Source organism: Schistocerca americana, chromosome 11 (genome assembly GCF_021461395.2).
Source record: "Schistocerca americana isolate TAMUIC-IGC-003095 chromosome 11, iqSchAmer2.1, whole genome shotgun sequence".
Lineage (NCBI taxonomy): Eukaryota > Metazoa > Arthropoda > Insecta > Orthoptera > Acrididae > Schistocerca > Schistocerca americana.
In genome coordinates this window covers 84,553,035-84,570,670 of record NC_060129.1, presented here as the reverse complement: position 1 = coordinate 84,570,670, position 17,636 = coordinate 84,553,035, and the positions used below count along the sequence as shown (strand labels likewise).

The 17,636-nt window shown below is 44.1% G+C and overlaps 1 protein-coding gene across 1 annotated transcript in view; it reads right to left on the bottom strand.

Moving 5' to 3' along the window:
- Positions 1-15,666, bottom strand: part of LOC124553266 (ankyrin repeat domain-containing protein 65-like) — a 64,498-nt gene extending 48,832 nt beyond the window's left edge. The window contains exon 1 of the mRNA XM_047127151.1: positions 15,476-15,666. Within this exon, the coding sequence (XP_046983107.1) occupies positions 15,476-15,666 (191 nt within the window). The remainder of the gene's footprint in view (positions 1-15,475) is intronic.
- Positions 15,667-17,636: the final 1,970 nt, after the last annotated feature.

Here is a 17,636-nt window from a genome sequence, read left to right as displayed (position 1 = left end):
ATCATTTTGAGAATCTATTGCATTAATGTGGTATTTAAAAGTAATCAAGCTGTAACATCATGCGTTCTCAGAAATGATCACAAAGGTACATGTATCACATAGGAACAACCGAAATAAAATGTTCAAACGTACTTACGTCCGGTATTTTAATTTAAAAAGCCTACCTGTTACCAACTGTTCGTCTAAAATTGTGAGCCATATGTTTGTGACTATTACAGCGCCACCTATGACAAAGCGAAAAAAGTGGTCCAACTAAAACATTCATATTTGTTTATGTACTACACGAATATGTAATAAAAATGGGGGTTCCCATACGCAGTTGATATCCGTTTGACCTATGCCAGCGCCATCTAGCGGGCCAACCATAGCGCCTTCTGGTTTCCCACTTCAAGCTAGAGGAGTTTCATTCTTTGTAGTTTTTTCGTTTGATGCTTACTGCGTAAGGTATTGGGCCCGGTCACTATATCAATGGATCACTCTGTATATATAGCAGTCCCAGTATGTGCGTACCGCCTGCAACGGAGAAGAGCGTTCGGTGAGTGGGAAGTGTGAGCGGCCCAGCTGGGAGCTGGCGGCTGCCGGCTACGGGCCAGGAGAGTCCCCCCGTGGGGCACGCGGGGGGCAGCCCCCCCCCCCCCCCGTATCGCTCAGGGGGGATGCTAAGTTCACGCAACCTGGATACGATGTGACGTCATTATGACGTATATACGCTTTAGTCGATTAACACACCTATCGACTTTTACGAACGTTCCAGATTCTAAACTGTCGTCAGCTAGTGGTTTGTTTTGACACGTGCGATTCTGAAAACAGCTCAGTGTGGCAGCGTATATGTGTTCCGCCAAAATAAAATTAAAAGAGCTGGATATTAATAGAAATATTCCCTGACCGTGGCCTTGAAAACACCATGGACAACACGTTTCGTAAAAAAGTGAAGTCTTCTTATGTCCCGACCAGATTAGATTGTGTGATTGTTGTACTGAACGCTTACGCCGAAAATAATACTTATTTATCATCAACATTTTAGTATGGTTTCATACAATTGGTCTTGTCAGTACATATTAGATTCTAGCAGCATACTCTTGCTGACTTTTTTTTCTTAATTTATATAGCTGAAAGAGAACTCGTGCAAGTTTGTTAGCTAAGTAATTTACATGCCCATCCCAAGAGAGTCTTTTATCAACCATAATTCCAAGTAATTTTACACTTGGACCGCAGAGACAGGTACCTTAGTGTCCAGTAATGACTGGTGTGTAGAATGATTGAATTTCGAACTTAAAAAGAAAAATATGAGGCATTGTTGAAGAAAAATCGTCGACCGGAGATGAAATACGAGGGGAAGTGGATTTCTCAATGTAATCTTAACCAAAGGTTAGTGTCTAGTACTGATTGACGTATGAAATGATTGAATGCAGTGTCAAAGCATTCCACGGTGGTATGATAAACCAGATGTACTGTATATTATGTCATGTATACAGCCACAATAGTTTTAGCATGTACCTGGCCATGTCAATGTGGTTTATGTCAGCAGTATAATTTGCTAAGACAAGATTATGCAAAATACGAATTGCATCACAACATGAGCGGATAGCCACAATAATTAGAGACGAAGAAATGAAAAACATCGCACAGGACACAAACACAGTACAATACACGATTTAAACGTAAGGAACGCAAAACACATTTAAACGAATGGCGCAGAGCACAGCGCTACCCCGTCACAACCTCTCGAAAGTTCACAAAAGTCGATATACGGTTTCTATCGTTTTCGATGTAGCGTGTATAAGTCATAATGACGTCACATCGTATCCAAGTCCGGTGAACTTTGCATCCCCCGTGTCGCTCAGCTGCACCCTGTGTCAGGCTGCCTGCGGCTCGGCAGCCGCTGGCCAGGCTGCAAAGTAAGCGCAGCGACCAACTATACGGCGAGTGCCATTTGGAAACACTCGAGTGAAGGTCACGGCAATACTGAAAAGGTGTAAAATTCTCCAAAAAAATCTATTCAGCCACAGGAAGTACAACTACTACTTTGACACGCCACGCAAAATATGTAGACACTGCTGGATACAGAGAACCAGACAGGTCAAGCATGAAGTCACGCTTCCCCGTCATCCAGCTCAGCTACGCTAAGGGGAACTAAAGAACTGGTAATTTGATTACATTTTTCGGTAAGAAACGAACAGCAGTATACGATGAACGTAAATCGAAAGACATTGACTATCTTATTACTGAACTGACTGCCATTAATTTCGCGAAAGATGTCGGCTTGTAACGCTTAATAAATTAATGACGCCGTGCTATCACTTTGCAGTATGCCATTCGTTTTTGTTTTGCATTATACCTTACAGTCGTCAGTTACATAAATAGCTTAGAATAAAACCAAATTTTTATTCAAATAAATAACCAGAGTATTTCATATACTGGGCTTCGTTAATCATAGGTGATAATTACGTTTACTGCTTTCCATCAGAATTCTTAAGCAACCTCCGACCCCGACTTTGGTTCCGATAAAACCACCTGCGCCATTTATCGGCAGTGACCTGCCGGCTGCTGGTTACAGAAGCAGCAAACGGCCAGTAGCTGTGAGGTGCGGTCGCTTCTCAGGGAGCGGTCCCCGGTTTGAATCCCACTGTGGCCACTTGTTACCTCGTTATTCTTTTTCCCGTTTCTTCCAGTTACACGTAGGAGGTATATTAACTTCAAAGAGCTAGTACTGACACTTCAGCGACCTTATTCACGACGTTAAAAATTTTAGTTTTTCGTTTGATTTTGATTTGTTTAAAATCGCGCCTCATACTCATTCAACGTCATTTGCTACACAAAAAAAAAATTACAATCAAACACGCTTACACAGCTAAAGAGTTTACAGCGCACAGAAGCTTCGGCAAACTTTTCCACGTACTGCTGTCCTTGTGGCGCGAGCAAAGGTCCCTTAAGATAAAATTCCACCTTCCGCGTACTCGACATACTTGATCGATGGCCCGATAAAGTTGTTCTGGTTGCCACAGAGAGCTGATACAAGTCACGTACAAACGCTCCAGAGATGTGACGTGTACTAGGTAAATGCGTGGCAAGTCCTGCGAAGAGCGTCGTATTTTTTGTACTTTAAACGAGCCGAGTGTTGAACACAGGCAAAAACGCAACACTTGGTCGAGCTACGGGCCACTCATGACACTGGAATAGAAATATTTCGAGCTTGTATGAGCTACACGATTTCTTCTGTTTATTGTGACCTGCACCAGAGTTGATGAAAAGGAAACGAGAAATGGCAGAAAATGTTTTGGCGAACTCGCAGCAGTTCGATTTGTTGTAGAGCAATTTGTGAATAACTGCAAAGAATCGTATCGTCCAAGTGAAGTTCAGAGAAAACTGTGGGTTCATTCAGTACCGGCCGAACTCGCCTGCCAAGTGTGCCCTGAAGGTGTTTGCTTTCCGTGACGCAAAATCCTTTTACACAGGTAACGTGCGAAGTTATTGCGTATGCAGTCAGGACAGTACATTAAGCCAGGTACACCCCCATAAGCTGTACATGCATAGTTGGAAAACGTAATACGAAAAACAGATATTTCGCTTGTGAAATCTTTTACTCTAGTGCTGATTGTTTGCTGAAGCAGAAACTGACATTCAAAGGATCTATGAATAAGAGCAAGCAAAGCCGTCCGGTTCTCTGCTTTTGGATTTCGAAATGTTATTGTTGTTGCATCCTGTTTACCAAAGAATGGGAAGTGGGATTTGCTGCTATCAACAATGTAGAGTGATGTATTTTGGATCGAGAAACACGCAGACGTCGGACTTAATAAATTTTTTTAATACCGCCAAAGGTGCCGTGGACACAGTTGTCCAGTAAGCCAGTAATTATTCCATTTCCAGAAGAACCAGAAGATGGCCCTCATTTTTTTTCCAGATATTGAACACAGCAGGAATCAGTGGCCAGATCACATACAGTTTTCCACGTCCAGGTGTCACTGAGAATTCTGAAAACGTCTGAGTTTGGGATTACTGGAGCTCCGTCTACTCTCAAGAGCTAAAATCATATGCCTACCTAGGATTGTAAACGAATCCTTAAGGTTTTTCACATACAAAAGAAATGTTATGTCCGTTGAAGAAACACCACGATAAGTCAAGGCCCGCTGCTACCTTTGTGGAAAGATGAAGATTAGGGTAACGACCGTTGCAGGTATTGAATGCTGGCGCAAATAAGAAGCACATGCGTTTGAAAGATTCACTGGTGAGAAGCTGGTAGCCAGTTCGTATATGGGTAGAAGTTGTTGAAGCTTTTATTCGTACGTGTGCTTATTATGTAAAATTTTACTGAAATCAATCCTATGGATTATTTCACCGTAGATGGGGGTGGCACTTGATATCATGGTGTGGTGTGGAAATGTGCATTCAATTTAAGTGAATCTATGAAGGAGTACGAATTGTGGACTACTTCAAAAGACTACTTCAATCTGAGATGCGAAAGTAGTCTAGTCTATTTAATATGTCTTTAATTCGTAAATATGTTGTTCGAAGCCGGCCGAAGTGGCCGTGCGGTTCTGGCGCTGCAGTCTGGAACCGCGAGACCGCTACGGTCGCAGGTTCGAATCCTGCCTCGGGCATGGATGTGTGTGATGTCCTTAGGTTGGTTAGGTTTAACTAGTTCTAAGTTCTAGGGGACTAATGACCTCAGCAGTTGAGTCCCATAGTGCTCAGAGCCATTTTTTTGTTGTTGTTGTTCGACGTAGTTTTAAGATATTGTTCTGACATATTTGTGCATGTTTAGTTTAGGATGCCAAATAAGCACCGCATATATTGACTCTGCCAACGCACAGAATGTTACACTTTTATCTCTGTTATGTTTTGGTGGTTCCATGTGGCTGTATTCGTTAAGCTGTTTCAATTCGCGTTGCTGCTTCGATTACCTCGTTCTCTTCCTGAAACACAAGGTTCAACACCACAGTGCTGTTGAGACGTATGACGCAACATTGCTTCGGAGATGCGCGCGACTCCAGACGAACGGCCACAGCGGAGGCGTAATGAGATACACGGAGTGTACTCGCAGCTGCCGGTACGGAACACTCGTCAGCTGTGTAATAGACTGACGACAGTGAGGATATCTGCAGCGCCGGGACTCGAACCCGGGTCCCCAGCTTTACACCAGCGCCGCCGCTTTAGCCGCCCATGCGCTGCGCACGGCCACACCCGATCTTCCGTATCACACGTCGTCGTTCCTGCGCCACAACCTGTGCTGGTAGACACATTGCGTAAGTTTCCCATACAGCAGGGGAGGGGCACGTTTCAATCGAAAGTCGCTGCCTGGTATTGGCGTGTGAATGCGATCCTGCAGCGGCTGTGTTTTCGAGGAGAACGATGCAACGTTCTTTTGGACGTACGTGCATCTCCGAAGGAACATTCGCTCTTCCTAACTGCACAGGCGTGTATGTATCTGCAATTGTTGTAATATTTGACGGCACGAAGAGGATGAGAATGATGTAGTCAGAATTGAAGTGTTATTTAAGTATCAAAAGATGTAAATTAGGCTGGCGGGACTGCGAAGCTCGTTACGTGATGTACAAGTTGAATTTTTCACGGAGGATCGAAGCGGGACTATAAAAGGGCGGCTGCCGTCCTGCTGAAGGGCAGTGTTAGACTGTGCAGGGCAGCGCTTGTCAGAAACAGTTTCAGCCTCGAGAAGTAATTATTTCAGCAGCAGTTATTTCGTAGGATGTAATTATCGCCGACTTGACCAGGAATATCTCCGGTTAAAGGACTTACACTGTTTAAAATAAACTTTGTTGTATTTTTAATACTTTCTTTACACAGCACAAATAAATAAAACTTTAACTGCAGTTTTAGTGATAACGGCAGAAATCAAATCAGTAAGCGTAAATTAGCAACAAAAGCAGCAACCAGCAAGCGAGCAACAAAAGAGATCTAACAATGTAGTGTAGTAGACTACATAGACCGAAATAATCTACAGCACATCATTCTTTTATTCCTTTACTTGCTACTCTTAGAGATCACTTTGTGTTTAAATAATGTTGAACCTAAAAAATAATAAAGGCACTTTAAAATATGTCACCTACAACTGACGGAAAACGAGAGGGACTACACATCTTGCAGGTTCCCGTAGGAGTTCCAGCCTGGTGTGTATTCGAACTGAAGACATCACTGGCCGTTTCGCCTTAACTTCGTATATGTGGTGTCTGTTCTTTCGGAAAACGTGTGCTGGCAAGCAGGAGACTTTGGTTCGAATATCTGCCCGGCAAAAATTTTGAACATTCTACATTGATTTAAATCAATGCCCTCTCGCAGACAGTACTTGCAGTTCATTTGTTTCTAAATGTAGTTGTCCTATTATTGAAGTAAGATCCAGTTGTTAAAAGCAATTATTCAAAGTAAAAAGAAAAAAAGGAAAAGTATTACCTTTTGGTCAAAACTCATTATCAATAAATTAATAAATATATATGCACTTCAAGTTAAAGTAGATATCGTGAAATATATCCAGACGGCGAAATCTTTCAGCTTCAATGCGGATTCTTGCCAAGATGTTGGCGTTGTTGATCAGGTTGTAAATTGCAACTAACATTTAATGAAGACGCTCGCTTTTTTGTACCCGAAAAACTTCGATGAAATTAGCAAAAATGGGTTTCCTACTGCCGCATTAAAGTCTCTCACATCTGCTGCAAATGCCTATCGAGAATTTCTGTGAAAAGAATTACAATATTTCGACAAAAGTTTTAATGAACCGTCTGAAACTCTTTGGGATCAACACGTTCCACCGAGGAAACAAGACGTGAATGGTTCATATTCTCAGAGGAACAAGACGCCGATCGAAAACGGCTTGGACCAAACTGCAAAGGACGTCATTTGCTTTTCCCGAAGCGGTTCTGACGCCTGGCGAAGTTGCGTACGACGTGCATGTAAACTTTTGCCACAGTATGACACAGCACAGCGGTACGTTGTCCAACCTGTACGTTTCTTTACTGTGTAATACTGACAATTTCGTTGACGCAAGTGACTTCTGAAAGTCGATTTTCAGTCCACTGTAGCGCTTTAAGACGAGATTTAGGTCTTTACTGGGGGGGAGAACTGCTGAATTCGTTGATTATTTAAATTAGACCTGATCAAGGATAATGGGAACCGAATCTTTCAGGATCGAGTTGTTGACAGCTTAGCTGAAACTTCTGCTCTTTAAAAAAATTTTTTTCATTAGTTAGCTTTTGAGTTGTTAGAAGTGATATTGGAACTATATTTACCTAATAATACAAATAAATCACTGAAAGTTAATATTTTGCACATGTTATTATTATCCCATAGTATCGCACCTACCCTTATCCCAGGCTTGCGGGGAATCACCCGGGTCCTTCCAGCCCAGGATGTGATGACCAACAAGACAAAAAGAAAGATCTAAATGTGGTCTGTAAGTCATTATCCAGCAATACAGAGCTACTTTTCTGGTAACTGCAGTGCGCCATGCAGTAATCAAGACTACATTACCGTATAACCGTCTGTGCACCACTAAGTGAGATTGCATTGCGATGATTGTGTGGCAATAGCAGTACGGTATTTCTTGATCTCACGTTAGCGACGCACAAGTTTTACTTTCCGACCCTGAGAAGGTTTTATAACAGTGGATGCTATGAAATAATACTCATGCACGTAACTGAAGCCCTACCGTGGGACGTAATATTTGCTTCACACAGAAAGGAATGAAATTAAAAAAGTAAACTTTCTCGAACTTGTGTGAAACCACCAGATTTGCCGAGGTGCTAGAGGTAGTTATAAATTTTAATGAATTGCTTGTAATAGCTGATTTCACATTTAAATGAGGGGACTGTTCATGTGGTCCAATATATTGAGGGTTATACAGATCTAAGTTTATGGGATGGAGGAAAGCTATTTGCGCTTATATTCAACCTAATGAATAAATTAGTTATGTGGACGAAAATACGTTGTTATTACATGCGGCCGATGACAACATAATGTCGCTAAGTAATGCGGCGCGTCGCACTGGAGAGAGAATTTCCAGTTGAGGATGAGATTAGTAATATCGATGGGTGTGTTGATCTAAACACTGGAGAGCAATATAGTGGCCGGGGCTTCAGTGCCTGGAGAAAATCGAGAACTGTAGTGCTTTCTGAAATGTTGCTTTTTTGAATACTTAATAGACTGTGCCCCAATTTTTTAATTAAGGCTATAATACACTAAGAATTTATTGTGGTGTCACCGCCAGACACCACACTTGCTAGCTTTTAAATCGGCCGCGGTCCGCTAGTATCCGACGGACCCACGTGTCGCCACTGTCAGTGATAGCAGACCGAGCGCCACCACACGGCAGGTCTAGAGAGACGTGCTAGCACTCGCCCCAGTTGTACAGCCGACGTTCATAGCAATGGTTCACTGACAAATACGCTCTCATTTGCCGAGACGATAGTTAGCATAGCCTTCAGCTACATTTGCTACGACCTAGCAAGGCGCCATAGCTTTGATAATTAATATTGTGAAGCATGTATCATCAAGAGCGATGTTCTACAATTATGGATTAAATAAAGTTAAGTATTCCAGCAGGTACGTACTTTTCTTTATAGCATTCATTACGTATCCTGTTTCAGACCTCACGCCAGCCTGCGTGAGTTTAAGCGCGTGCCTTTCGGCTTCCTCTCATTGTGTCTAGGCTGTCTTGTCTAGACACAACATTTATATTTTTCTGCGTAAGTAAATCTGTAAAGTAAAAAAAAGGTCACGATTTGATGTAAGGGATGTATTTTTTTGCTGTTCTGGTAGGCAAAGTTCCAGAGAAATGTTTATCTATCGAAACTGTAAAGCAAGTTGAAGGCACTCGCCGTAATTGGTTTTCGGATTACATGAAAGCAGGGCCGCGCGGGATTAGCCGAGCGGTCTGAGGCGCTGCAGTCATGGACTGTGCGGCTGGTCCCGGCGGAGGTTCGACTCCTCCCACGGGCATGGGTGTGTGTGTTTGTCCTTAGGATAATTTAGGTTAAGTAGTGTGTAAGTAGTGTGTAAGCTTAGGGACTGATGACCTTAGCAGTTAAGTCCCATAAGATTTGACACACATTTGAACATAAAAGCAGGATCTGTGAGCCCTCTTTCTCTCTCTCTCTCTCTCGTTGGTTTTCGATGGCTGTTTCGAAAATCGAAAATGTAAGTGTTGCTCTGTGACGTTTGGCAAATAATTACGCTAATTTAATTTCAAAAGCCATGTTTTAATTAAGAATGTACTTTCCTTTATCATTAATTCCACTTATCAAATTATTATGCCACATTTTAGAAATTTGTGTTCAGTTGGCTACTACTTTAGAAAATTTTTATTTCAGCATCCCTGAGATCTCTTTTACCGGTCTTTCTTATCAGTATCCGAGCAGCGTACTTACGCAAACTGCCTAATTTTTAGATCGATCACTGGCCTCTAAACAATGCCGTCGGCCTACGTTCTCGTCGGTCTGATGCTGGTTGGCGGAATGTATAATTTTGTTATCCACAAGTAAAAATTTTCTATGCATCATTTTATCATTTTAGAAGCTTTCCACCAGTAAAAGCAATAAATTTAATATTGCATTCTTTTTTAAATGCCAGTAATATTAAAATTCGATGCTGAGTACGTTCCAGACCCTGGATGAACCTTTTAAAACATACACGACAAGCTTCAAGGAGCTCTCTAATTACGAGAAGTTATACGTCGCTAAACACGCGTACACAACCATCCTCTCCGAGGAACCGAAAAAAAGTTTAATAGATTTAAGGGTGGAACGTAAAAGGTGCAAGCAGCGGATGTAGGAGGAATTAAAGACTGCGAACCAGAGCAGGCGGTTTGACGACGTGCTGAATGGACAAACGGAGGACTGTGGCGACAGACTGCCACACAGTTGTGCTGGTGTACCACGGGTACTCTGGTGGCAGGTGGCTGACGTCTACTGAGAGGGAGTTGGAGACTGGACAGTAGGGCTGGCCAAACATGACACTCGCGTTTTGTGGATAGTCTGCAGTGGCCACGTGTCATCTGACCAGTACCGTACGAGTGTAAGCATTAGGAGAGAAACTACGAACTGTGTCAGCTGTACGGCCACAACGACAAACTGACGCTCCGCTAGAAGATTTGACAGTTGCATTGTGGCCGAGCGATTCCAGGCGCTTCAGTCTGGAACCGCGTGACCGCTACGGTCACAGGTTCGAATCCTGCCTCGGGCACGGATGTGTGTGATGTACTTAGGTTAGTTAGGTTTAAGTAGTTCTAAGTTCTAGGGGACTGATGACCTTAGATGTCAAGTCCCATAGTGCTCAGAGCCATTTGAACCATTTTTGACAATTGCATGAAAGACAGCAGGAAACAGTACCAAATGCTCCCGCCACAGAAACTGCTATTTTGTATGAACAAATCCGCAGTAAAAGTCGTCGTAGGATATGTCTGGAAATATAAGTATTTATGTAACCGTGAGACGAAAACTTCGTCATCCTTATTAACGGAAGATTTCGTTAGCCCAAAGAATAAATTGTGTTCTCGACGTTTATTTCTAAGACTGTTTACGTCCATCAAATAATTTTAGCCGCGACACGTATGACATTTGAAGGTGGCTTAACAAATGATAATGCTGTTCGGCATTAAATAAAGCTTTTCTGAGAGCACGGCCTACACAGCAATGAGGAGTGTCTCCTTACTGGTTTGACGGGAATCGTTTTGGTCGACATGCTGCCAGCTTCATGAAGTGACCTAAATCGCTTCCAGAAGTTCGCTGTCGAGAGCGTGACATCCACGAAGAACGTGAAGGCCACTCATGACGTCAGACTGCCACCCCGTGACGTGAGTGTACTGTCTTCTGTACGACAAGGCCTTCACATTTAGTGGTGACGCCATCTTCTGAGAGCTGCAGAAACCAAACTACTGTGTCCAGGGGCTTACTGACCTTACCGTGCCATTGGCCTGAGTATTTTCCATGTTTTCCAGCATTAACATGATTTTCACTATTTTTTTGTGCTTTAAATGGTATCCCATGACAACACTCAGTTCTAAAGTAAGATGAAAACAATTATTCGGTCATGTTTTGGAGTTTGTGGAGTGATGCTGGTTGCAGAATTTTAATGATGAAGGTTATCGGAGGAAACTGGATGGAACGCCTTTTTGTTGGAACTGAACACAGTGTATGTGGTTCAGTCCCAGGTGGTTCTTTCTCCCTGTACGTACACTACGTGTCCACCTAAGCTGCGCCCCTCTGCCCCTGTGGCCGTGTCCAGACAAGCATCCAGCAGCTCGCGGTGACGAAGGCTCTCTGCCGCTCTGGTGTCGAGGGGATGTTTACACGAAATGAGAATAAATGAATCGACGCTGTTATTGTATCGTGGCTGCGTCAACAGCACCCTCGCTACTGCACCGCTCCGCCGTAAGGTATGACACGCCTAACTGATTACCCAACTGTGTTTCAGTTTAATCTTGTACCTCGAGTACTAAACGACAACATGTCAAGCCCGAGATCAAAGTGTTAATCGCTATGGATCTTCATACTGATGGATTTTATCTCTTGTTTACTTGTTCACGTGCAGCAGAAATATGGCAGATATCTTAACACAAAACACACTGCAGGACGATGACGTGAACTCAGGGTGTGGCCACTTCCGAAGCGATCTTGCGGAGGTAGTCTTCTGAAACACGAAGATGCTGCGTACAAAACACCACCCAACACTCCTCTTGCGAGAGGCACTAGAACAGTAGAGGTGGTCCAGTGGTGTGTAAGAAAACAGTGCGTGCCTTTAAACTGCAAATGTCGCACCGCTTACTGCTTTTACTGACAGCAGAGATGAGTAAGACACTGGCGCCCTCCGAACAAGGAACGAATAATTGAAAAAGCGTCATGCCGATATCTGTGTCGACATCCGGATTGGTTCTGCATTTGGACCTCTGAGAGGAGCTGCCAAGGGGGTGCTAACAATGAAAAACAGAGTGACGTGATGTCCTATGTCGCAGATTATGCCGCTGAAGTGAATCTGGGTTTCTGCATCTCTGTGACGCAGTAATGAATTAAGGTGCATTGCCGTGCTGGAAGAACAGAAGAAAATGTCCCATTGAACTTCTAAGAAGCGCTGCAGAAACAGCAGGATTAATTTTCCACGGTTCACCGTTGCCTCATCAAACACTAGATGTTTCCACAGCTTACGTTTCGCCGAAACATGGTACCCAACTGGTGATGCTTGTCGCTGCACAGGAGAACTGGGGCGTGCATAAGAGTGTGGCGCTGTGTAACCCGGCCAGAGACAAAGTGGGCGTTGTCCACCTGGGAGAACACGCCGAGTTAATGAAGTGCTGCCGGCCTCAGAAGAAGTGGGTGTATTCCACTCACTGTACAGTTCCCCGAGGGCAGTAACGTTTAGGTTAAGACTGTACGTGGGTGCTGTGACTGCCCTGCAAGCTGAGCAACGTCTGGGCACTTCACAAGAAAAAATATGTAGCTCTCACTTACAATGGAAGAATTGCAGACAAAATTGAAAGATGCTTTCGTAAATCTGACGTTAAAATAGGGTTCCGAGCAAATAACACGTTAAAATTGAAGCTCCGGCATAGAATATGTAATAGTAGGAATAAATTTCAGGATTCAGGTGTATATAAGATCAAATGTAATGACTGCTGTAAACAATATATAGGACAGACTGGTAGGAACTTTGAAACCAGATTCAGGGAGCACACCTACTCTCAAAACAAAACAGCTTTTGGGGCGCATATGGCTGCGATAAAGCACTCAGTCACGAATATTGAAAATAATTTAGAAATCCTGCATAGAGCTCATAAGGGGCGTTTTCTTAACATTTTTGAAGAGATCGAAATATACACCCACAAAAAATAAAGATCCGGATTTAATCCTCAATGAACAAAACGAATTCAATCATAACGCCTATTTTAGCATTTATGCCGACCTACTAAGATGACAACCGTTGCGTGTGGAGATCCAGGCCGAGGGATGAGAGATGGTGCGCGGTGGAGAAGCCGGAAGACGCGTGCAGCGCCTGGCGTCGTTGACGTGGCCCTCCTGTGCGGCCCTCTTGCCCGCGGCGATGGACATCAGACGACTGAGCGCACCGCGGCACAACACCAAAATGGCGGGAACCACGGAAGCAGACCGTAGAGGAAAACAAGTTCACACCAGCACCATAGATATATAAATCGCCCTATGCTTTTAGATCGTATAAAAATGATAATTTTACTGTTTTTTAATCCTGACAAGTACAGATTTTAACTTTGACATCTACATATTTTATCCCAATATTTTTAATATAAAAAAGATCTGCTGAATACAGTATGTATAAATGGAATGTAACAAATGTACCAGACGCCAACTGTCGGTAATAGTGCTACAATTAATATAAATGACGTGCACTCTGCCAACCAATTTTATGTGACGTAACATGTGAAAGTTGCTGGATTTGGACGGGTTACTCCTGTAAGTGAAATATCAGGTACGTTCTGGTGCATTTGATGTTGATTAGATAGGATGAAAAACATTTGCTTCCGTGGAATGGTAAATTAGTATAATTATTTTTACAGATCTGAAGATGGTTCCGAATGAACCGAAACCGGTCATATGAATAATAAAACAAAAAAAAATGTTTTTGCAATCAAGACGGATTTTATGCAACATTATAAAATCACTGATTGCTGTTATCCCATAAGACATTATGTCTGTTTTTGCAAATTTAAACGAACGCAAAATTGGCAAGATTGGCGATCTTTTGCAGAAGCTCGAAATGTAGCACGGACTTCAGTGTAAGATGTGAAGCCCGTAAATTTAACTACATACGTAAGACTTACAATTACGTACACACAAAAAACGTTGCGGGGAAGGCACACCAAAGAGTGTGTTTTATTGGCGGAATACTTGGAAGATGCAACAGATCTACTAAGGAGACTGCCCACACTACGGTTGTGCGTCCTCTTTTGGAGTACTGCTGCACAGTGTGGGACCGTTACCAGGTAGGATTAACGGAGGACGTAGAGAAAGTTCAAAGAAGAGAAGCACGTTTTGTACTGCCGAGAGAAAGGGCAAAGAGTGTTGTGCGTGTGATACAGGATTTGGAGTGGGAGACATTAAAAGAAAGGGCGTTTCTCGTTGCGGCGAGACCTTCTCACGTAATTTCATTCACCAACTGTCTACGCCGAATACGAAAATATTCTGTTGACGCCGACCTACTTAGGGAGAAACGATCATCACAATAAAATAAGGGAAATCAGAGATCGCACGGAGAGATATAAGTGATAGTTTTTTCGGCGCTCTGTGCGAGAGTGGAGTAATAGGGTATTAGTGTGAATGTGGTTCAATGAACCCTCTGCCAGGCACTTCCCAGGTGAATTATCTAGCAAGTTTTATTGCTCCATTACGGAACAGGTGGGGGTATCTTGGGCTGCAGTTTGACACAACATGACATAGCAGTGTGCCCCTGTGTGTCATGGCCAGGTGAGGTGAGGTAAGGTACGTCAGCGGTAGTGGAGCTGTATAAGACAGTGTGTGATGCACGTGGTCTTGCTGGTACGTAACGTAATTACAGAGTTGCAGAGGCAATAGAAGACTGGGTTGGGTACATCCTCCACATTTCAGTTTATCCTCAACAAACGAAAACTCCCCTAAACATGAACGACAAAATGGGTAACGTTCAGTATGCTGCTGATAACGAAGCCAGGCTCCTCATGGAGGGATGGAGCTGTGTAACACTCGTGGTGAGTAACGACACTCTGCCTGCACCCTGAGGTCAAACATCTGTCGTGCTGTACACGAGGTGGCAGACCGTGTTGGACGACCCCTGGACACTGCTGCGGCAGCTCAGCACGGTTACCCTGTCCAGCATACGCAAAGTTTCTGGGCGAGCGCCACAGGAAGCAGTGCTGTAGTGACGAGTGAGGCGATGCCCGTTTCAAAGAAATCCCGCCCTTACGACAGGTCGGCTGCACAACGGGGAACGCGTTCCCTGCAGCCACGAGTCTGCCATAACCGTCCACTCGGCACACACTGTTTATTTTACAATTTAGTTCGCCACCATACCATAACTGAAGCTGTTCCGGTGCGCCACTGTAAAATGAGAGCAGGAGAGGAGCTTAATGGCGCAGTAACAGAGCGTTGTCCTACTGGAAGATATGTGCTGATAATGTCGTCAGAACAATACCGAAATGGCTTGAGTGTATCATGCATGCTCTCACATTCACCATAACATGGTAAAGACATATCTTAGTATTGTACGTCAGAACCATAAAAGCTGAGGAACATCTTGGAGAGTGGTAAGAAACTGAGAAGCATATCACAAAGATGTACGAACGACACGAAATTGAATAGCACGTATGCAGTAATTCAGTGCTACTTCAAAATAAAGATGAATTTAATTCAGTACGGATGGAGAAGGGAGCTAGACAGGATAGAGGCTGTGTGGCCATTCTTTGGGGGCCTTTCAATTATAAGGTCCTAAAAGAAAGTTTATTTCTTGTTCAGAACAGGAATGGGCTCACCCAGGTAACTTTCTGGACTCTTTAGCCAGTCTCGTTAATTTCGGTGTCGGGGCAAAATCCGGGAGGAAGGCATCAGGATGGGGGTCGGTCCCAGGGGCGGCGCCCCACACGCCCCCCATGCCCCCCACGGCCCCCACGATCCTCATGCCCCCCACGGCCCCCACGATCCTCATGCCCCCCACGGCCCCCATGTCCCCCGCACCCCCCACCCCCTCATGCCCCCCCACGCCTTGTCAAGGTGACATAACAAATCAGTAATCCAAGGTTTTCGATACTAACTTGAACCAGAAACAAATACTATTTGCAAATAAAGCAAATAGTAGGACCACGCTAGTAAATACAACACTAAACTGTCACTTGATATATGGGTGGTGTCTCTGGAGACTTTCTGTGCCTAAAGTAAAGGCGACAGACGTAATCATGGCTCTTTATGTATAAAGGCGTGAAATACAAGAATTATTTCTAACGAGCGACGAAAGAAGAAACTACAAAACTGTTCAGGAAAGGACAGGAATACGGCAATAGAAGTCGTTTTGGAATGCAGTACATAGGAAGCGCAAAGAAACCAAGACTAAATGACTATGAAAATGTGCAAAGAAATCGGAAACAATACAATTGTCGGAATGACTGGTTTAGCAGGCAGGAAAGTCAAAACAACCAGTTCTCGAGTGCAATGGCGCTGATCATTTGGATTAATGCGCCTAAACTATTTTCATCAAACCCCGAAGATCTTCCTGGATATGGAGTGTCACTAATGTCGAAACGATCCTCCTTGGAGCGAGACAACCATTTTATTGCCGTGCTCTGTCCAGTATCGTCATCCGCAGACACGGCGCAAATGTTTCTGGCCGCCTCCCCTGCCCTCACCCGTCTGTTGGACTCAAACAGAAGAATATGTCGGATATGTTCCGATTTCTCCACTCGACTTTCTATTCTGTAGCGCCCACAGCCCCAGTCACTATCTCCAAATTACAAAACATGACAGTATGTAAATTCGAGTACCAAAAGTGAACTACAAATAAAAGCTGCAAATCGTGAAATAAGCCCATAGCAACTGGAATACAAACATGCAAAACAAAAACACTACGAACCGACGCACCAACCTAATAACTTCTGGGGTTGTTGGGAGAACGTTGAAAACTGCAGCGTGGAGAATGGCCCATTGAGATTCCATTCCCACAATATTATCGAGACGTGACCTTTCAGCCGGATTTTACCCAAAGCGTTTTGTAAGTTTTATTCACCTCAACCGTTGCCTGCCCAAATAGCTGTGACCGCTTCCAGGATGGAGTGCGCATTGGCCCCAGTTCGAATCAGCCTGGAGGATTAACGAAGGGGGTCGGCTTTCTGGCCAGCCTGGATATAGTTTTCAGACGGTTTTCCACATCCGACTGGGTGAATGCCAGGACAGTACCCAAGTTAACGCTATGTAAGGAACATTCGTTTACTTTCTAACGTGCAGGCAGCTGGGTACGCAGATGCCCCTTTGGGGGGAGAACGAGGTGGCGACAGCAAAGGCATCCCGCCACCAGTCAGATCAACAAGGCCGCTTCCCAAGAACAACTGCGCCGACCCCGCGTAGATACCGGACAATGGCAACACAAGGAGTCGAGAAAAATTGATTGAGCTCACTCATTCCGCATCCCCTCCAACTTATCTGCAGTAAAACGGAAGGTCACTTTCTGGGATCATGTGGCCAAGAATGATCTGGATGTGTTGAGAGAATATTGATGTGGACAGCATGAGTGATGTCGCTCCTACGACATCAGTGAGAATCGGTTTTCCAGCTGCAGAACACATTCTTCCTCCCCTACTACGTTACCGAGCGAGGTGGCTCAGTGGTTAGACACTGGACTCGCATTCGGAAGGACGACGGTTCAATCCCGCGTCCGGCCATCCTGATTTAGGTTTTCCGTGATTTCCCTAAATCACTCCAGGCAAATGCCGGGATGGTTCCTCTGAAAGGGCACGGCCGACTTCCTTCCCCATCCTTCCCTAATCCGATGAGACCGATGACCACGCTGTCTGGTCTCCTTCCCCAAACCAACCAACCAACCTACTACGTTACCCACCTGATCATTTCCCTGTGTTCTTCAGTTCTCTGGGGGTGACATACTGGATCTCCTTTCTGAATCATGTTGTAAGTAATGGTAGTGTAAAA